Source organism: Hyperoodon ampullatus (genome assembly GCF_949752795.1).
Source record: "Hyperoodon ampullatus genome assembly, chromosome: 12".
Lineage (NCBI taxonomy): Eukaryota > Metazoa > Chordata > Mammalia > Artiodactyla > Ziphiidae > Hyperoodon > Hyperoodon ampullatus.
In genome coordinates, this window is record NC_136925.1 from 61,373,353 (window position 1) to 61,396,545 (window position 23,193).

The 23,193-nt window shown below is 35.3% G+C and overlaps 1 protein-coding gene across 2 annotated transcripts in view; it reads right to left on the reverse strand.

Annotated features, from left to right (window-relative positions):
- The window catches only part of HBS1L (HBS1 like translational GTPase), a gene marked incomplete at both ends in the record, with an annotated part of 81,500 nt that extends 66,917 nt beyond the window's left edge, over positions 1-14,583 (reverse strand). For both annotated transcript variants that reach the window (XM_079716384.1, XM_079716385.1), the window contains 4 exons: positions 197-391; positions 3,500-3,628; positions 11,642-11,707; positions 14,541-14,583. In XM_079716384.1, the coding sequence (XP_079572510.1) occupies positions 197-391; positions 3,500-3,628; positions 11,642-11,707; positions 14,541-14,583 (433 nt within the window). The remainder of the gene's footprint in view (positions 1-196; positions 392-3,499; positions 3,629-11,641; positions 11,708-14,540) is intronic.
- Between the last annotated feature and the right edge of the window lie 8,610 nt (positions 14,584-23,193).

The following is a 23,193-nucleotide window of genomic DNA, read 5'->3' on the forward strand; positions in this document are numbered from 1 at the left end:
AAAACAGGCTTTAACAGAGTGAAGGGAAAGCAGTCATTGAGCTTAAAAATTCACAAACTGGAAAATCAATTGATAATAATTAAGAATTATTGTAACATGCAAAATTTTCTGCCCATTTTTCTTAACAGCTCAATCAAATCAAAGCCTCTTTCAAAGCATTAACTGTAAAACTAAAAGAGAACAAGTAAAAGCATACCTTTTGCTATCTTTCCTGTAGATATTGCTCCCTCACTCTTGACCTTCAAATTCTGCATTTTATCTTGCTCCAGAACCACTGACAAAGCCTTTTGCACATCAAACTTGTTCTTCAGAACTGCTTCAATCAATATGTCATCTGGCACAGCATCTCCAAGTACCTCCCTCATGTGATCAAGGCATGAAAAAAGACGAGCTAGAACAGACAACAATAATTAAAAGCTATACTAAGTGGTGTCATGAAAGAACCCTCAATCTTCAAAACTGAAAAAAGGATTTGAAACTATAGTAGGATGTTCAACTCATTTTTCCTTGGCAAAAATTACAGTGATTATATTTTTATCAACAATATACCTAGCTTCCCTTACCAGAGGAACAATTTCAATAATTAAGAAATCACTACAATAAATGTCTCCAAAGTAATATTGACTAATCCTTGAAAAAAGCGTAAATTGTATACACTAAAATCTATTTCAGTCAATGAGGATGATGAGGTCTATACTGATGATTTTTTACGTGTGTAGAAAGGGAGGGTTAATTATGAAAATATTTCTAACTAGTTAGTGAACCCAGTTAATCACTAAGTATATTTCTTAAATTTCTTGCATTACTACCTTAACTATTATTAAGTACTTTCTATTTCAGGCTAACTTCAGTTCTACTCAGCCAACTAAAATCATCCTTAACAATGCTTTAAAAATGGGCAAGATAACTTGGCATAAAAATGCCATAAATATTAGGAAATCCAATAGATTAAGGAAAGAATGGACATTTCTTTTTTTTTTTTTTTTTTTTTGGCCACACCACACAGCATGTGGGATCTTAGTTCCCCAACCAGGGATCAAACCCGCGCCCCCTACAGTGGAAGCATAGATTTCCAGCCACTGGACTGCCAGGGAAGTCCCTGGACATTCATTTTAAACACAAAAATTTGAATCTGGATGTCTAAAATCTTTAAGGATTTTTATTTTCTGATGACTATGTTATTATAAAAAGTAATCACTAATAACATTCAATAATGACGTAAATTCCATGAGAGCAAAGGCTTTATATCCCTAGATCCTAAAATAGTACCTGGTACCTAAGGGCCACCAAATAAAAATGCATGAATATATTAATTTATATTTGTATAGCAGTTGACAATTTTCAAAATATTAATATATATATATGCATTATACATATACACATATGTATATATATCCTTTGTAATCCTCACAGTAACTCTATGACTTAGATATATCAAATTCTAAGTCATAAAGATAAGAGGACTGAAAATCATGGCACTACTAAGTTTAGCAGTAATCAAAACATAACTCAAGTTTTCAGACTCCTTAATCCAGGGAAACCAGTTCACAGAATGCACTGTACATTACATTTTTACATGCTTACATACTGAACAAGGAATCTACTAGCAATATCCTTTATTTATTTTTATTTATTTATTTTTTTTTTTGCAGTACGCAGGCCTCTCACTGTTGTGGTCTCTCCCATTGCAGAGCACAGACTCCGGATGAGCAGGCTCAGCGGCCATGGCTCACGGGCCCAGCCGCTCCGCGGCATGTGGGATCTTCCCAGACCGGGGCACGAACCCGTGTCCCCTGCACAGGCAGGCGGACTCTCAACAACTGTGCCACCAGGGAAGCCCCAATATCCTTTCTTTTAAAAAACAGAAGTATTTAATACTTTTCCCACTGCTCCCTTTTTTAATTATTAAAAATAAATTCTCAAATATTTGGCTAATTCTGCTTTGCTTGAGACCAAAATTAAGTATAGGCTAATAAGCTAAACTTGAAAAATTATACCTATTTCATAAATACATGAATTACTAAAACTGGAACAGAATACTTAGTATATAGCTAGCATCAGGGCCTCTTCTAATTAATTATAGCAACTGTTGTCTATACATACACAAAGAGTAGACATAAAGAGTCAGGCTGTCTTGGTTCATATCCTAATGCCACTTACTAGCTGGTGCAACTTCAGCCAAGTAACTTTGTGTCTCATTTTCTTCCCCTGTAAAATGAAGACAATACCTGGCCTACCTCATAAGGTTGTTAATGAAGACTAAATATGCAATTACCTGAACAGCACTTAGAAGAATACCCGGAAAGCAGTTAGTAGAGGTTAGCTACAATCATTATTATTGTTATCATGCAATTACTCACATATGTCAGGTGGGAATGATTAACTTTCATTCTCAAACGTAACTCTGAATTTCATACCTCCTTAATCATTCTGAGGCACAGCAGAGAAAGTATAAGACTTCAACTTTATTCCTACCCTCTCCCCCAACAATGACAACTATAACACATTCTTTAAAAATATAATCGAAACTATCAAGGAATTTATACAGCAGCTCCTCTACAAACTTTTATCCAGATTGACAAATGTATTTGCCGAGTTGATGAATTTTTTTATTCTCTGTTGTTTCCCTTTCCGCTTTCTAATTTTGTATATTTGTGCTTTCTCCATTTTTCTTGATTTGGGTAGCAGCTGACATATATTTTACCAATTTAGTCAAAGATCAGCTCTCAGATTCATATACTCCCCCTTTCCTGTTTTTAAGTTGTTATAAATTTTCAATTTAAAAACATTTCTAGAACAAAGCCACACTCCACAGAAAGAGCAAATCAGCTCAGCCCTGCTCACTACCAACGGATGGCATTACTGTTATACCTGGTGATTTTAGGTCTACTACATTGTTCATAAATCTATAGCTTGAGTAGTATGTTTGAAATAATGTCATATTTGAAATTTATTTATAAAAGGCAAAAACCAAAATATAAAATATCTTTGTTAAAATGTTTAAGAGAACTAAAAAGAAGCAAACTCAGAACCAATGCCATACCATTTACAAATTCTACCTTGAAACTTAATTTACATGACTGTGACCAATCAGGACACTGTATAGTATTACTTCAGACTTAAAATTTTTTTTTTAATAAAAACCAGACTTTTGGAACCTAACATTTTGCAAGGAAATGAGCTTCTGTAATCTAACCATAAGCTCTACATAGAGCTTATGAAACAATAAATATTGCTAAAAGAAAACAAATCATTTAAGTTTCTGTCCTAAGGAGGTTTCAATCAAAAATTCCAGTTATTACATAACAGCCACACAATTTTTCAACCATACAGTTAACCATCTAGTCCTCACAATTCCTTGAAGATATAAGATATAATGGTAGTTCATACCATTACTACCCATGATCATTATTATGAACAATAAAATTGATAATTTCCGGTAAACTGATTATTAATCATTTTCAGATAAGAAACATAGATAGACTACTTTTTACTATACCTTGATCAATTCCGCTTAGCTGATGGTTCAAAAGAGAACTGGAGGATTCCTTCAAATCTTCATAATCATATTCTTCTACAGGTTCAACAACTGAAGGTTTGTCACGTCGTGAGTAAATAAACTGAGCAGCTAGAATATACAATGATTAAAGAATGCTGTACTATAGCCATTTCCCATTAATTTTCTTTAACAACAGTTAAAATAAAAATCAAAGATTCTGACCTACCACCTACAGTCATTTGCCCACATTTATAATAATGGATGAAAACAAAACAAAGACAAAACATATCGCACCCAAATTCTGCTCAAATGTCCTTACTAACCATTCACTAGCCTCTTATAATTATCTCCCTTCTTTCCTTCTATCTCATAAACACTGAGCTTACTTTCTCCACAGTTTTCGAAAATTATCTTTCCTAATATCTCATCCTTGCCTACTACTCCATCTTCCCTGAAATTGTTTCTTTGATACAAATACTTTAAACCTCATATCAAATTTGTTCATTTGCATAATTAAGAAAATACCAAAAACAGACTAGATTTTCACTTTCCAAGAACTACTAATTTTGCCTGAACCCAAGAGTTGACCAAAATCATAGGCCTTAACTTTTTTTTTCTTTAAAGATTTTTTTTTGATGTGGACCATTTTTAAAGTCTTTAGTGAATCTGTTACAACATTGCTTCTGTTTTATGTTTTGGTTTTTTGGCCACAGTGCATGTGGGGATCTTAGCTCCCCAACCAGGAATCGAACCTACATCCCCCTGCATTGGAAGGCGAAGTCTTAACCACTGGACCGCCCAGGAAGTCCCCATAGGCCTTAACTTTCAAACAGTTTATACTTCAATCATACACTGAGACTGTATATTAGTGTCATATACCTAACTTTGACTTTCAGACAGAAGTCTGTGCTACTCTGCAATATTGGCAGTGTCATTACTCAATATATAACTGGGCATTATATTTTTCATTAATAGGTAGAAAGACAAAATATCAAAGTGCCAACATATGCTTGAGTATCATACATGAAATACATGTGAGCAAAGGAGAGAATATTCATGAATGCCCTAAGTGTTCACTCTTCCACGTCAACTGGATGTCCACTGAACTCAAGTCCTGGAGAATGTGTTCAATTGCCAAGGAATAAAATTAAAGAATAAGTTTAAGAAGGATAAAAACATCAATACAGTATTCTAAAGGCAAGGTGTTATCAAGGATTTTATATTATTTAGCTTTCTGGAAGCGCACATAACATGTATGTCTATTGCTCAGAGTTCCCACATTTGACTTATGTGCATGTTTTCAGGAAGGCACTATCCATGAAAGGGAATCTCTAACTGCATTCAAAATATATAGATAACACATATATAGACAATAGAAAATACTATGACTTAAGGGTAACACCTATACTCAGAAGGTCATGGCGTAAGTGCTATTTATTTATAGTATAAATCAATGATGGCCTTACAGATTAGCAGGAAAGGCAAAAAAAGAAAAGGTAATGACGTATTTTAAAAGCCAAATGAGTAGTACAGATGACAAGTGCTACAGAAGCACAGAAGATTAAGTAATCACTGAAGACTAGAGCAGTTATAATAAAGAAGGCAAGAACATCAGAAAAACTGAAGAAGAGGTGGAAGACAACCTGAACAAGGAGAACAGAATAAGAGAAATAAAGAGCAGTTGAGAGAATTCAATCTATTCTGCTATAACGCATGTTTCCTTAACACAAACTAGTTTATACCAAATGGTCAACAGGGGAATGATGACGGTAACATTCAAGTTGCTTTGGTTTATGAGATTTTCCCCCCAACACTTTCCAATGCAAATACAAAGTTCAGTAACACCAATCATAGAACATTATACTGTAATTGGAATTGTACTTTAATGCCAGATAGCCCCACATTCTTCCTCTTGGCTCCATTTGGCCATGTGTCCTGTTTTGTGCATGCTTACCGCTTGGCTCTCTAAGACCTGTGAGTATTTTGCCTTCGCAACATCAGTCATTAGTTTCAACTCTTCCTTACACCTCTATCAAGCTTTCACCTTTTTGTTAAATGTAAAGTCCCATATATATTGGAATATATCTTTATTAGGAAGTTAATGTAACTTTCCAAATGTGCAAGCATTTTTATTAGATGATTATTGGTTTTATTAGTATTGATACTTTACGGGCTGAGTGGTCTGTCATGATCCTATTTTTTCCCAGAGGTTTTGCTATTTTTTAGTATACAATTTTAAAGACCACAAGGTTTTTCAAAAATGTACATATTATGCTATATATATATATCACTATTTTCCCTCCCTCTTGTGCAAGTAAAATACAATACTGCCATTTATAAAGGAAACATAGTTAAACAGCAGGAAAAATACCCTGTTTCACAGATTTTCTAAGACGACCATTTTTTTCATATGTTAAAAATCTCAGAATGAGGGATGTCTTACAATCAAATGGCATCTTAGTATTATGTAATACTTTGACTGACAGCTGATTTTTTTTAAGTGGTACGTAAAATAACAATATGTCTTACAATCCATGGCATTTTAGATACAATAAAATGTGGTAGCGTTAAAAAATGTAAACCAGGTCATTTTGTGCCTGATGATTTTCAAACTACTTTCGTGGCTGTAATTAACTATTCAGTTTAGCCTAAAAGTAACAAATATACTTTCCCCAACTTTCTCTCATAGCTCTGAACTGTGAGGAAAAACCTAAGACAAATCAAAAATTAAGTGAGAGAAGAAATCAGATACGTCCGTGAACAATTTTCACTTAGGAAATATTGACAGGGAAAAAGGAAGTTATCAAAATCCAGGCTTCTACTCTACCCCCAAGGAGGTATTATTCTTCCTGGGGGCTTTTCCTACCCCCTCCCACACACAAATCCAACTCAGAAACTGTGGCCATTGTTTTAGAAGTAAATGATGGTTGGATTTGCCCGGGAGTGCAGAGGGATGGTGGGTAGGAAAATTCCCCAGGGAAAGTAGCTGCTGGGGAAAAAAGAAGCATCCAGATCTCTGAAGTTGAAATGAGAGCCAAAAGGCAACAAATATGATTAAAAAAAAGAGTGAGAGAAAAGCAATGGAGAGAAAAGGATAAATATAAAATGCTCTTCTTTTCTAAAAATTTAATCACAAACTTTGACAGAAATGCTTTCTGAAAAATTGGACACCCATAGTGACTTTTACAATTTAAAGCATTTTGATAAACATAAAAATTCAGAAAATTCAAAACCTAACTCCTGCAATTGCCTAATATTGCTTCCTAAACATCTTAAAATAAAAATCATGTGAGGCACTCATTAAAGATACAGCTTTCTAGGCTTCTTCCCCTGGAGATTCTGGTTAAGTGGTGTTGGAATGGGGCAGGGAATCTCTATTTTTACAATTACTCCCAGCTGATTGGTATCATCAGGGAAGGTAGGAAAGAGCCTACAAGTCTCCCCTTTCATCTGTCCCAGATGTAGTCCACTTTGTATACTGTCATCAGTTACTTTCCTAAACATGACCCCCTTAACTCAAAAACCTTCAATAAGCTAAAACTACACACCTAAAATTAAAAACCGTCTTCCACAATTTGGCTATTTCCTTTCTGAGCCCTCTTTGTGCTGCAACTGCACTAATCATGTGAGTCTTCCCAAACACGCCTCACTTAGAGGCCACTGCTCAAGCACTGTTCTTTCCTCTCTAGGATGCCATTCTTACTCCCAAATTTACCAGTCCCAATCCCACCTCCTTCCAGAAGCCTTTCCAGACTCCTTCAGGCAGGACTACTTCTTTACCCACCATACTGTCATTTAAAGGGAACTTTTAAACAAGCTTCCTTACATGTTAACTGATGCTCAATAAATTAACATCGAATGGACTGAATACGGTTAACTACTGTTAAATTAATCATACAAGGAGACCATGAGACTGAAGTGGCTCTAATGCCTTGGTTGCAAAGGGAAAACCAATCCAGAGTCAATTCCTGCAAAGGCCTCAGGATTAAGAACAACCAATCACAGAAAACCAACTACTCTCCCCCAAATAATGTAGTGCGTTAAGCTGTAGCCAACCAAATAATTCCCTTGCTTTGCTTCATGTCTTCTCTATAAAAACCTTGCCCCAGCTCCTGCTGGTGGAGTGCTCCTAACCACTTCCAGTTTGGAGCTACCTGATTCAAACTGATATCTGCTCAAATAAACTCTTAAAAATGTTAATATGCTTCAGTTTATCTTTTACCGCTTCTAATTATATTACTTGAAACAAGATTTATAACTGTTCAAAGTTTTATTTATAGGCTCCAGCTCCCTAATGTATGTTCAATATTCAGCATCAAAGTCAATCTTTCTAAAGAAAAAAAAAAAGCTATAACATTTAGAAATCACCTTTCCATTGAGAAAACTGTGTTTAGTAGAGTTTAAAAAATACATAATAAAATTTAGAGAAACTCCTATTAATTGATAAAGTCATTCAATTACCAGAATTCATTAGACCATGAATTCAATCATCTCTTCAATGACATTAGCTGCTTCTTTAAGAACAGAAAGTATCCTTCTAAAACTATTCATTTTTTAATTTAAAATTGCTTGGAAAAATATACCACTAAAGAGGAAAAGTGTCTGATCTGATATTACTACTACTTTATAGATGTTCTGGAAAATTTAAAAATCCAAAACTACATGGTTTTGTTAAAAATACCAGTTTGTCACAGAAGAAAGTCAGAACCATTTAACTATCTCCTGCTTTGATGAAGTCGGTTGACTTCCTGGAGTATACAAAGGTAACTCTCAAAGAGTCAGGCTGTCCTGAATATGAACCACAGACAAGACACATATCAAGGGCTGTGAGAGACAAGGGATAAACTATGACCTCAAGAAAGGTAGGCCATAAAAGCAAATCTCAGAAAAACACCTTCAGAATGCCTGACCCTGTGTAGTGTTAGCTCATTCCTCAAGGTTAAGCATGATTTATTTAGACAAGCCTAGATAAATGAATGCATTAATCTGCAATATTAAGATGTCTTTCAGTAGTTCCTCTCCCTATGAAGGTTTCCTTGTGCAAGCCATAGTCAACCAACTTCCAAGTAAACCTTAGCTCCTGCAATTATCTCTTGAATCTATCTGCAAATCCCCTGCTGTCACCCCTGTCCTAAACAAATGGTTCTCAAAGCAGTAGCTGTATCCCACCCTCAGAGTTTCTGACTATGGGGTGGGGCCCAGAATTACTTTTCGAACAAATCCTCAAGTAATGCAAATGATACATGGACCACATTTTGAGAACACAGTCCTGAAATATCCTCATCTCCTCTAGATTAGTATAATAGTCTCCTAACTACTCTATCTACAACCACTTATGTACCACCTTCAATCCAGTCTCTATTATATGAGATTTTTTTTAAAAACTCAAATCTAATTATCACACCCACATCACCTTCTCAGTTTCATGAACATGCCATGATCTTTACTTCACTTGTAATACTAGTTAGTGCTACCAGACATTACTTTGTCACATAGTCAACTGATGATAATGAACTGCAGGCACCCCAAAAGGTTAACCCATAGAGTTTTATTTAACACACTGCAAATGACAAGTGCCTGGGAGGTTCCTTGGAAAAACTGAAATTTTTTTTATCCCTAATCCCTACAAAATATGGTCTTTTTGAATCACTGAATAAGAAGCTTTAAAGGAATGCTGATTAAGCCGCCTCTCAGCTTCTAACCCAGTCTCTTTACTCTGCTCTGTGACGCTGGGGTTGAAGTCTGCAAAGCACATTTCTTCTATGACAGCTGGCTCCCTTTTAGGATGAGCCAACAGGGAGATGCTAAAGGGAGACTGGAAGGCTGGAAGAGGAACACACATGCTCCTTTCCTTTTTGTTTCTTATCTGGTCACCATCACCCCAGCAACACTTCATCTTGCAGAAATCATTTGTTCCAGTAACTGCAATTTATATCAGTTTGCAGTTTTTCCAAAACTCCCAGAACCAGCTTCAACCATGACCAGACAGCCCGCTAGAATTCCCTCTTCAAAAGGCTGAAGCCCAGCTTCACAGTGTCCCTTCAGACACCAGCCACAGAGCAGCCCCTCCTCAGGTCTCAGTCCCAGCTCTACAGTCCCTCCTCTGAACTTCAATGGCAAAGCAACAAAGCAGAACCCTCTTGCTACGCATCTAGGTCCCAGCTCAAAGGAGCCCCCCACCAGGTTCTAAAGGTTGGCTTCAACCCTGTCCATTGGTTCCCCTAGGAACTAGAGATGATAAATGCTTCCTAAAGTTACTACCTCCTTGATATTTTGGTTTGCATTTTTTGTCTCTAATACCTAGTTAACAACTTTTTACATTAGAATCTCTCTGGCAAAACAACTGGTGCAATTTCTGTCTCCTAATAAAATCGTGACTGATAACAGTGTAACATTAAAGAAGAGAAGAAAGGCTCTGATTAGTTAGGCTAAATGATTAAAGTACACATAAAGAGCTAGATGCATTACAGAGTAATAAGTAACAGGAAAAAAGATGACAGGAAGAGTAGAGGTGCTATGACAACTTCTAGAGCACCTATGCCTTTATAAAGAAAAAGAAATTCTAAAAAGTCAGAAGGGACATACTTGGTCTTCAGAGACTAAGAGGAGGCATAAAGCAGGTTCACAAAACAGCTCAGGAGACGATAAGTTATTAAAGACAAGGCACACTGATAGAAATTTTAATTACTATATTAAACCTTTCAACTTGTGGAAAATGAGTTTTATGAATTATATTTATGCTGTACATAACTATACGTAATTGTACCCGCTTTTATGGCATAGTAAAATTTATCAAGGCATTTTAACCAACTGTTTATAGAGTAGGCTAAAATTTGAAAACAAACGCATTGTTAGGGAAATTAGTGAGAAAAAGGTCTGGATCAAAGACACTGTCTCTCATGTACCACAACGTTCATTGCAGCACTATTTACAATCGCCAGGACATGGAAGCAACCTAACTGTCCATCAACAGATGAATGGATAAAGAAGATGTGGCACATATATACAATGGAATATTACTCAGCCATAAAAAGAAATGAAACTGAGTTATTTGTAGTGAGGTGGATGGACCCAGAGTCTGTCATACAGAGTGAAGTAAGTCAGGAAGAGAAAAACAAATACCGTATGCTAACACATATATATGGCATCTAAAAAAAAAATGGTTCTGAAGAACCTAGGGGCAGGACAGGAATAAAGATGCAGACATAGAGAATGGACTTGAGGACACGGTGAAGGAGAAGGGTAAGCTGGGGCAAAGTCAGAGAGTGGCATGGACATATATACACTACCAAATGTAAAACAGATAGCTAGTGGGAAGCAGCCACATAGCACAGGGAGATCAGCTTGGTGCTTTGTGACCACCTAGAGGGGTGGGACAGGGAGGGTAGGAGGGAGACACACAAGAGGGAGGAAATATGGGGATATATGTATATGTCTAGCTGATTCACTATGTTGTAAAGCAGAAACTAACACACCACTGTAAAGCAATTATACTCCAATAAAGACATTAAAAAAAAATATATATATATATAAAGACACTGTCTCTGCTGTAAAGAACATAGGAAATGTTTTTGTTATATGGTCACAAAGAAGAAAATTTTCAGCAAATGAGACAGAAGATGCAGCTCTTACGTGGAATCCTACAGGAATTTGAACTCTAAATCACTTTGCAGTTCCATCAGAAGTTTGAATTACATGTATTTGGTTTATTTACAGTAGATAAAGTACTCTATGAAGGGAAGTCTATGCATAACACTTCAGTGTTTCTAATATTCAAGATTTTCCTGGGAATATAAAATTAATTGCTGTCTGCCTTCAGAAGTTTTAGATTTTCATTATTGACTAAATTACCATTTTAGTCAATTCAGATTAATTGCATGCTGCAAAGAATATTGGAAAACCATAGTTTTCAGAGTTTTCTTCAAATTGTTTAAAGTCAAATGATGGAATCAAAATTTTAAATTCCATTTGTAAGTAAAGAAATTATTTTATATACCTTTAAAGTTCACATACAATTATCTTTCTAAATGGTACATAATATTACAGTCTCCTGGAACATGCTTGTCCTAGAATGACAATAACATTTACTTAACATTTTTAAATACCCAAATAATGAAAATCAAATTATTTTTTAAAATTCACCTGTTGATGGTGAAATACAATAATCATCCTCTACAGACTGGCCATAGAGATCATCATCTTCAAAATCTAAAATAAAAATACAAGAGATAAATTCACTTACAAGTTCTTTTTATATTCTTAGTTATTAATGAGGAAACATCTGAATTCTCTCCAAAATAAATAAAATTAAATTAATTAAATTGTTCATCTAAATTAAAGGAACTTAGAATGTCCACTTTTCAAAAAAATTCTAAAAATTCCACCCAAAGTAGGTATTTACCGACTTTCTATATTTATAAAGACATACATGTTTTTAGATTTTTAAGCTAATTGAGTTTTAAGAAGTTTTTCCAAGTTTTCACTTCGTGTGATCAAAGAATAATCCCATACACCATGTACTTGAATTGTCCTTCCAGTATTAACAAAAATCTGAAATAAGCCTTCCATCCATTTTTTCACCAGATGCCTGCTCTAACCAAAACATTTATTTTCCATACAACTGACTAGCGCAGGGTACACAATCAGACCATGAAGGCAGTTTTTCTTCATGTAAAGCTAGGTAATGCACAAAACCCAGCTTATCCTAAACTCCCCTCTGCTCTAGCTAATTGGCCTTTTTTCAAACTGACTACAATATGCTCTTTGCCCAGATTTTCCTACGGCTGTTTCCTTCTCCTAGTTAAGGTTCCAGCTCAAATGTCATCTATTTCAGAAGTGTTCCCTGACCACTCCGGGTAAAGCAGCAAGCCCTGCCTGCCACTTTTATTCTCTAGCACACTCCTCTAACTGAATGTCTTCAAAGCACCATACCTGGTTCACTCCATGGACTATAAGCTCCTTCAGGGCAAGACTGTCTAGACAACTACTTGACACATGCTTGGCATAAATTAATACTTGTTTTATTATAAATTAATGAATCAATCTATAAAAACCCACAAAGCACATAAACATGTTTACATAAGTGTATTTATTCATTCAACAAATACTAACACTATGCCAGGGGCGATCAGAGACATTTGGGGTACAAGACTGAGTGGCAGGCACATTCCCAGATCTCTACAAACCTAAAATCTAACAAGGGAAGACACAGGAGAAAATGAGCAATTACAAAACGATATTACGAGTGTTTGAGACATAAGAATACAGAATGATCTAGGAACACACACAGGAACAACAAAAGCAGAATTGGGAGTGGGGTGGCTAGAGAAAGATCCCCAGGAATGTCATATTTTAAACCAATTCCAAAGGATAGTTAGCTAATTTCTGAGGGTATTCATGTAGCAGCAGCAGGAACAGCATGTTCAAAGGCTGAGACCAAATATTTATGGCAAAGAAAAATTACATAAATGCTACTATTGGATGAAAATGTGTAAATTTTTACACAGTCAATAAATTATTAGATCACAATCCCGACTTAATAAAAAATTATTAGCAAATAAATGAGAAGCCATTCACAAAAAAATATATTTGGATATTAAAGACAACAAGAATCTTTTTACACTGGGTCAGTTTTTCAGTACTGAAATGAACCCTAAAAGTGTTACAGTATCAGAAGATAAAGAGAATTCTTTCCTGGGATTTTTGTAAAGTGGTTCTTTTCCTCAACAATATTTTGGAGTATTTACTGCACATAAAGCATTGTACTGGCTAATGGAGCAAATATAAAAATAAAGTATGGGCTTTGCCTTCCTGGGACTTTTATTAATTAGTAGGTGAGGCAGTCTTGTAAAGTACTACCCATATTACAGAGAAGAACACAATGAGAGTTAAGGAGAGGAACCAATAGATTTTGGAGCACAAAAATCTCTGTAATGAAAAAAAATTCCCTGTAATGAAGTTATATTACTTTTGAGAATTTTTAAATTATTATCTGAGAGAAGGGGAAGCTTAACTGAGAAGAGAGAAAAACTGGACACTTAAAATAAGTAGAACTTTCACAAGCAAGAAAAGGGGATGGACCTCCGATGCTATAGGAACAGCTTGGTTATGATGTCATCAACTGTTCCAAAGAAATCTGAAAACCTGATGTGGGGTGGCTAAGGTGAGAAGATACTTAGCACTCACTCCCTCAAGCCAAGCACCCCTCCTCCAGGATGCCTTCCTTCACATACGAGTTCTACTTAAAGCCCTCCGACTCAGTCTGAACAGCTGTTCTCACTTAAGTAGCTCCCACAGCACTTCACAATCCTCTGTTACTTGTGTATCTCCCTCTTTAAACTCCCTCAAACATTTTGCTGTTGGTCCCCAAAGCTCAAACAGTACTCCAAGCACTCAATGTTGACTGAGGACATGATAAATATCTATTAAAGAAATGCGTAAGTAGTAATTAGACCTATTCGTGTCTTTTACAGCATATTTGCAAAAATATCTCCCAGGCTAAAGTCATTTCTCAGGTAACAGTGGTCCACAGGCAATACTTAACATCAGTGTGTAGGAACAAACACAAAAGATTTACCCTGTAAATCTAACAGTTACAGCAGAACAGCTGAATGTAAGCATTAAGTCAATCCTTGTTTTACAAATAAGAAAGTTTCATGGGCCTGTTTGAAAGGGGGGTCGGGGAGAGAAGCTCGAAGTAGGAAAGTGTGTAGCCGACCTGGGGGGAAACAATGGGAGAGGTAATAATGCTTACGTGGGTAACTATCACCGGATCCCAACCTTTTCAAAAGTCCTTCCCATATGAGGCCCTGCAGCATCTCCCCTACCCTAAATAAAACCAATCCCAGAAGGAAAAAATCACTACTTAAAACAACGCCATTCGGTGGAGCTTAGGCGTCCTGTAATTTTCTCCAAATGAGCCTCCTCTGAACGCCAGCCTGGCACCACTGACGAGAAACTAACATATGGAAGTGAGTGCCAACCGGCTGCGATCCCGGCTGGAACTATGAAAATGACGTCCCGGCATAACCCTGCCACCTACCTTCATCGTAGTTATAGCCTCGGACATTCCGATGCCTGGCCATGACGGAGGAGAGGGCGTTCGCCACAGCCGCTTACAAACTACCAGCTCAGATACTGACAAGACGCCAGCTGCGGCCTGGCGAACACCTATACGCCATCTTGGCTTCCGGCAGGCCTCAGCGCTGAGCGCCTGCGCACGCACAACGTCTTATCTGAGTACGGCAACCTCTCAGGGTCATTCGCCTCTCTGAGGACGCATGCGCACTCATGCTCACGGGAGGGGTTCGTTTCGGCAAGGCCGCGCCTACAGATAAATTGACTGACGGGGCTTTCGAAGGAGACGAATTACACCGCTTATAATTTGTTAATTTGGACTTAATATTTCGAGTCGGTATCCTTGACCTACGCCGGCGTTCCAGATTATTTTCCAAATTTGGTTTCTGATAATCTAGTGAAAAAGCTGACTGTGTGCTCAATAAGAGCACGAACCTTGTTTTATCCAGCTTTCATCTTTGCGGCCTACTTACACGCTAATAGGCATTAACAAACTTGTATACGTTTGGTATAAGAATTAGTCCAAGTTTTAAGGCGAAAAAAAGACTCTTCATAAACGGGTATATTTTCATTGAGAACCTGGCTACAATAGGTCACCATGCATTTGTGTATGCAACTCGTGGTTTCATGTATGCGCTCCATCCTGCATTAATACCTCTAGTAAACACCTGTCTGCCCTTAGCCATGTAATGATTATCATCAGATCATAGAGGATTCAGTGAACATTCATTCAACACAGTAACATGCTAAGATTACTAAATATAGCTTCTTAGATACTGGCCTTAAATGGTGATGAATGTTGTAAATGAATAAATCTATAACCTATTATTAAGCGTCATTTCTTAGGTCACAAAGTGAATGATGCTATGTAAAAAATCAACCTCCTTATTTTACTGAAGAAACTACACTTTAGTTTTAGTTTTATATTTTTGAAGTGGTGATACATCAAATTCTGGAAATAAAAGCTTACTTAGCTTTTTATTATCCATAATGGAAAAAAATAATGATACAAATTCAACTCATATTTGTAAGTGGCTTGAATGGTAACTTACACATGCGTTTGAATGTGTCTAACCACCAAATGTTTGTTTTTAACTATCATTGCTGTTCAATGTAACTCCAAGACAAAATTTTACAGAAAAATAGTTGCTAATTTTATATGGCTTAAGTGTTTACTTTACACTTTTAGGTAATGTTTATGTTGTAGCCTGTTTCTTCGTAAAATGGAGATAGTAATAGTATGTAACGTACAGAGTTGTGAATAATTATCCTTGTAGAAGGATTTCACACAGACAAGACAAAGGTTTGGGCTATGGGTTGTAAATTGTGACTAGGAAAAGTATTCTGGGGACGGGGGGGCAGCAAAACTAGTGGAAGATAAGGGATGTTTCAGGAGGTTTGTACAAACCCATTTCAGCGTCAATTCCTAGTTTCTGTTGATAAGGATGGTATCTTACCTGTCTTCTGGTATAGGAAGGACAGTTTTCTCACAAGAAATTTTATGACCTGCTTTTAGGTGGAAAGGAAAAGGCCTGAGAGCCCTTCTTGATGTTTCTCAAGTTACTTCAATTCAAAATAATCAATATACCAAAGCATATTTTAGGGTGACATGCTCTGAACTCCTTAAGTACTCAGTAAATTCTAGTTCTCTACCCCACTAATTGGAAAGCTTTATGTTTATTTCTCTAGCACCCTAATGTCTGGCACTTTGAATGTTTGCTAAATAAATTAATGAATTTGAAAAGATAGATAAAATATATAATAGATATAATATCTTGCTATGAGATATTTAACAAACACCACAAACAACTATACAACTAATTCGTTTTAATATCAATTTTTAAAAAAAATTATAAGTGAAAGTAGCGTAACTACCTTATAAAGTTTTTAACACCTTTAACACCTTATTGAAGAATCATTGACAAGGAATAAACTGCACATATTTAAAGTATACAATTTGATGAGCTTTGACATATATATTCACCAGCGAAACCATCAACCCAACCGAGATAATGAACTTATCCAGATTTGCAAAATTCCCTCAAGTATCTTTATTATCTCTCCCTCCTGCACCTTGCTACCTCCTCACCCTGGCCTTAGGCAAAAACTGATCACCTTTCTGTCACTATAGATATAGATTGTATTTTATAAAATTTTATGTAGAGGATGTCATATAATATGTATTTTTTCTTCTCTGGCTTCATTCACTCAGCATAGTAATTTTGAGATTCATCCATGTAGGTGCTTGAATCATGTACAACTCTTTGTATGGACATAAACTTATTTATCCTGGGTCAATACCTAGGAGCAGAATGGTTGGATTATCAATATGATGTTATCTTTAGTTTTTAGTTTTTTGAGAAACTGCCAAACTGTTTTCCGAAGTGGTTGCAATATTTTACATTCCTACCAGCAACATAGTTCCATTTTCTTCACAACCTTGCCAGCAATTGGTATGGTCTAAAGACGTTATGTGTGTTTGACATTTCTGTATCCTCTTTGATAAAGTGTCTGTTTGAATCTTTTTTCAATTTTTAATGTCAATTTTAATTTTACTTTGGAGAGTTCTTTTTATATTCTGATACAATTTCTTTGATATATAATTTGGACATACCTCTTTCAATTTGTAACTGGCCTTTTCATTCTCTTAATAGTGTCTTTCAAATAGGAGAAGTTAGTTTTGATGAAGTTCAATTTATCAATTTTTTAATAATGGATTGTGCTATTGATTTCATACATAAGAAACCTTTGCTTAACCCGAGGTTACAAAAAGTTTCTCCTATTTTTAAATAAGTGTTATAGTGTTAGGTTCTACATTTAGATTTATGATCTGTTTTCAGTTGATTTTTGTATATAATGTAAGATTTGGATCAAAGATTGTTTTTTGGTATGTATTTTCAATCGTTCCAGCACCATTGTTGAAAAGAAGGTCCTTTCTCCACTGCATTACATCTGCATATTTATCAAAAATCTGTTGTTCATATATGTGTGGTCTATTTCTGGACTCTCCATTATGTTCCACTGATCTGCTGATCTTTTGATCTAGCTTGACACCAATACCATGCTGTCATGATTATTGTAGCTTCAAAAATCTTAAAATCAGGTATTGTTAATCCTCCAAATTTCATCTTCTTTTTCAAAATTCTCTTAGCTATTTTAGGTCCCTGGCATTTCCATATGAATTTTAAAATGAGGTTATCAATTACTACAAATATTCTGGCTGGGACTCTAATATTTTGTTGAATCTATAGATAAATTTGGGGAAAATTGACATTTTAAACATGCAGTCTTTCAACACATGCACATCATATGTCTAATTTCTTTCAATAACGCTTTCTAGTTTTCAGTGACTTGTTTGCACAACTTTTGAAGGTTTAATTCTAATTGTTCCATAATATTTTTATTCTATTGTGAATAATATATTTTTTAATATCAAGGTAAATATATATAATTAAACTATTAAAATTAATAAGTTGTTTAGCACCATCAATACCCACAAAACTGCACTTATATATAATAAGAACAAACAGTAGGGAAATAAAATTTAAAAATAAATTAGCTATATTAGCATAAAAATATCAAATACCTAGGATGAATATAGGAAAAATGCGTAAGCCCTATACTGAAACTAGAAAACATTGCTGAGAAAAATAAAGAAAATAACATTAAATGGAGAAATATACAGTGTCCATGGATTGGAAGAGTCACTATTATTATGTTAAATGGAAGACATGTCAATTCCTCCCAAGTTAATCTATATTTGATATTATCCTAGTCAAATCCTACAAGTTTCTTGATGGAAATTGACAGATTCCGTAATAAAAATGGAGCTGCAAAGATCCTAGAATAGCCAAGACAATCTCAGAAAAGAATCAAGTTGGAGGACTTACACTATCACTAAGACTTGCTTTAATGCTATAGTAAGTACAACAGTGTGATACTGACAAAAGGATAGACAAATATACTATTGAAACACTGTGAAGAAAGAAATCACATGTGTGATCATCCAATTTACAACTGAGATACCACTGCAGTTTAGAAAGGAAGAGGATAGTCTTGTCAATAAGTTGTTTCACCACAACTGTAGAAAAAAAAAAAAAAACATAAGAGAATATCTTTAGAGCATGAAGGGGGGCAAAGATTTTTAATCAGGGCACAGAAAGCACTAACCATAAAAGAAAAGATTCATAAAGTGAACTTTATTAAAATTAAGAACTTCTGTTCATCAAAAGACAACATTCAGAAAGTAAAAAGGCAAGTTTCAGCCTAGGAGAAAATACTTGCAGCAAATATATCTCACAAAGAACTCATATCTATAATACACAAAGAAACCTATGCACCCCCCCAAAACCCCAACAATTTAAAAATGAGTAGAAGTCCCAAAGAGGCACTTCACAAAAAAATAATATCTGTAATGGGCATTGAGCATCCTCAACGTCATCCATCATCAAAAAATGTAAATAAAATCATAATGGGTGTACCCCTACCAGAATGACTAAAATTAAAAGCACTGACAATAGTAAGGGTTGGCGAGGATGTGGAGCAGTCGGAAGTCTCATAGCTAGTGCATGTGCAAATTGGTATAACCACTTTGAAAACTTTCGTCAGCATTGCCAAATACTAAACATTTGTATGCCTTGTGACCCAGAAATGCCACATCTAAGTACAGACTCCACAAAAATCAGTGCTTGTTTACAAGAATGTTTATATCAATTTTATTCATAATAGCCCCAAAATGTAAACAAACCAAATGTTTTTCAACAGTAGACTAGATTAATGAAATGTGGCATATCCATTTAGTAGGAAAATACACAGCACTGAAAAACAGCAAGGGAGGTTTTATACATATGTAAAATTTTATTGTGCTGTATATTTAAGATATCTGCACCTTTCAGTACATAAGTTATACCTCTATAAAAAACTAAATAAAAAGAAAAATGGGGGGAAAATCCTTGGTATATTCAAGCCTATCTTTGACATAGAATAAGAGACTATATATACCATACAGTTTTCAAATGTTTTCTTTATACCCTCTAAGTGTCCAATTTTAAACATATATATAAAAACTAAGAACTTTGATATATCTGGGTTAGAATTCATTTGGTAATATATCAATATTTCCCGGAGTGCAGTTTGTTTTCTGTTTTCTATTCTAAACCAATCAATTTAGACTGAAATTTAGAATTTTCTATTGTTGCTGAAACAACACTACTTTGGCAGCTACTTAAATACTCATAGGAATTTTGGAAAATACATTATGGTGACTTCTGTACTCCACACTTCTTAAAAAGAAATAAAGGAATTGCTCTTACTCATTAAGAAAGGAAGAGTTGGAAGAGAGGGAGAATCATTTTAATTGTGACAGTAGACACAGCGTGTGAGAAAAGTCTAGAGTTTTCTAATTAAATGCCTAGGAAAGTATGGCCTATAGTCCAAAATGTAAAATGACATATGTAAGTAAAGGATCCTTTTGAGGTCCTTTGCAGTTCTGTGATTATGATTATACATTAATAATGTACATCTATTCATCTTTATTATTACCAAGTATCTGTAAAACTATAAACAGGTGACTTAATTTTCCTACTGACCTTCTAAATTAGTTACGTAACCCTCTGTCTCACCTAATGATATTCTTACCCTTCTCTATGGAACTTCCTCTATCTTCGTGTATCATTCATTTTTTTCTTTTCTTTCCTTTTTTCTTTCATTTTTTTCTTTCTTTCTTTCTTCCTCTCTCTCTCTTTTTTTAAACATGCACATAGATGAGTGAAAACTGGCAAGATCCAGTGAATAGGTGCTACATCAAGATAAAGCTTTTCCCCCAAAGGGCTTGAGGCCATCCAGGGATTCCTTGTTTGACAGAAGCATTGACAGCATAACTAAACAAACAAGAAAGTGTTCAGGGAAGCTGAAACAGATCTTCAAAGAAATTCAGTGGGTGATTTTAAAATTTCTGTGTGGTATTATAGAGCTTAATGCAGAACATATCAAAACTTTGAAAAGGCAATGGTGGGGTTCTGAACTTCATAAGGCAGAATGATTCCCTACAAGAACAAAATAGAAGTCCAAGTGTTCTACATTTAGATGTGAACTACACTCATTGGGGAATACCAGCAAAACAATAATGCCTGGGCAAAACCTCCCTACACAGATAAGTTCTTTCAATCACCAATCCTGGGCTGTCTAACTGTCAAGCACTCTGTCATAAAATATGATAGTAAATATGGTTCAGGAATTCTTTATAAGATGCACTTTTTCAAGTCCGTGTTTTTCTAAGTGTTCTAAAAATAACTACTCCTCCAGTTTAAAATCTTTCAGTGGAGCCACATTACTTACAAAATAAGTCTAAATCCTTAGAAAGGCATTGGCATCCTTTGTAATTTTACTGCTGCCGGGTTTCACACATCATCTGCCATCACTCCTCCACCCTACCTGAGTCAATCTACACCATAGTTCTTGTTTTTAGTGTTTCATGCTCTTCCTGCCCCAGGACATTTGCAGATGCTACTCTTTCTGCCTAGAATGCCCTTCAATCTCCATGCCTTCTTATATTACTCAGGAGAACCCCAGTAGCATCACACATTCTGTGATGGCTTCCTTGACTCTCACATAATAAGCACCCCTACTCTGGACACTCAAAGTACCCACTGGTTGTCTCTGTTATAACACATATTAATAATATTCTAATTGTCTATGTTTGTATCTATTCATCTCCCCAGCTAGATATAAATTCCTTAAAAGCAGGACATCCTTTAGCTTATTTTGTATCACCGGCATTCAATATAGTGACTAGTACAAAACCAGAATAAATAAAATACATTTTGTTGAATGATTGTTGAGTAAATTTATAACATAAAATAAATATTTGTAAGGTAGAAGAATTTCATAACTTTGGAGACATCAATATCAATAGGATTCTGGAAAAAGAAACTTTTTGCAAGGAATGAGAATGAGAGAGTGGACAATACGGAAATATAGGCTGTGAGTAGAAATTTCTAGATTGCAAGTCTCGTTTATATATACCCAAAAGAAACAAAACACATGTTCACACAAAATGTTGCAGACAAATGTTCACTGCAACATTATCCTTGATAGTCAAAAGGCAGGATCAAATGAAATATCCATTAATTGATGAATGGATTATTTTTTGAAGTGGTAATACCACACAGTAGAATATTATCTGACAATAAAAAGGAATGAAATACTGATAATATGCTACAACATGGATGAATCTTGAAAACATTACATTAAGTGAAAGAAGTCAGTAAGAAAACATATATTGCATGATTGCATTTACAGGAAATGTCCAGCAAAGGCAAATTTGTAAAGAAAGAAAATAGGTTAATGACTACATAGGGCTAGGGAAGTTAGGGGCAAATGGGGAGTGACTGCTAATGGGCAGAGTGTTTCTTTTGGGAGTAATGGACTTGTTCTAAAATTGACTGTGGTGATGGCTACACATCTCTGAAAATATACATAAAAAACACTTTAAAAGTTGTACACTTTAAATGGATGAAATGTATGATATGTTAATTGTATATCAATAAAGCTGGATTTTTTTGAAGAGTCTCAGTGAAATTCAATCTCTTTCAGATAAATATTTAGTCAATTTGAAGATCAAAATTTCATCCTTGAAATTGAGAAACATGGGTGCAGTGAGAAGCTTCTGCAAATTCTCAGCAGAGAAGGAGAAATATCTAGCACAGTAGTTAAGAGCTACCTGAGTGAAAAGCCTTGTTCTTCCATTTACCAACTATGCAATCTTGGGTCAATTGCTTGTCCTCTGATGCCTTATTTACCATGCTGTAAGACGGTGGATAAAAACTGAACAGCCTTAAAGGACAGTGAGGATTTAAATGTCCTAATTCAAGAAACTACCTGAAACATCTCCTGTTATATAGAAAGCATTCCAACAATTCTCCTTAGGCCCCATTGACTTCCATTGCAGTGGACGAAGCCCATCTTGTCTTTGAATGTTATGTCAGTCCCCACTGAGATGGGATTGGTCTGGTTTCGTGCCTTGGTGCTGACATCCATCACACTGACACCCTTGAACTTTACCACTACCTCCAGTGGTAATGCCCCCAAGAGGCCTTCACAACTTTACTTCAAGCCTCTTGGTCCATCAGAATGTTTAGTACTTTCTTGCCCCTTGGCAGGGCTGATCATTCTCAAATGTTTTCTCAGCTCTGTGCTGTAGCAAGACAACTTCAAAACATTTTTTTAATATAAGTTTATTCCACAGTGATCATTCCCTTAGTACTAAAACATATTTTATATGAAATTATTTTGTACTTATATTTGATGGTTAATATGTGTACTTTGTTGCTTTATGACAGAATGATGCTTTGAATTATACCTGTAGAATTCTACCATGAAACATAAATGCATTTGAAAGATGCGTGTTGAAAGAATGTTGAAAATGCCAGCAAATCATAATTTAAAGTAAGTCATCAAGAAATCTGAACTCACCAAACTATAAACTCATATTTGTATTTCATGATGCCAAGCACATAATAGATTTTTTAAAATATTTGTTGAAAATTTTATACAAATAGAAAGATTGAATTATCTTTCTATTCTCTCTACTGAAAATATTACAAAATTATTGTCATGGG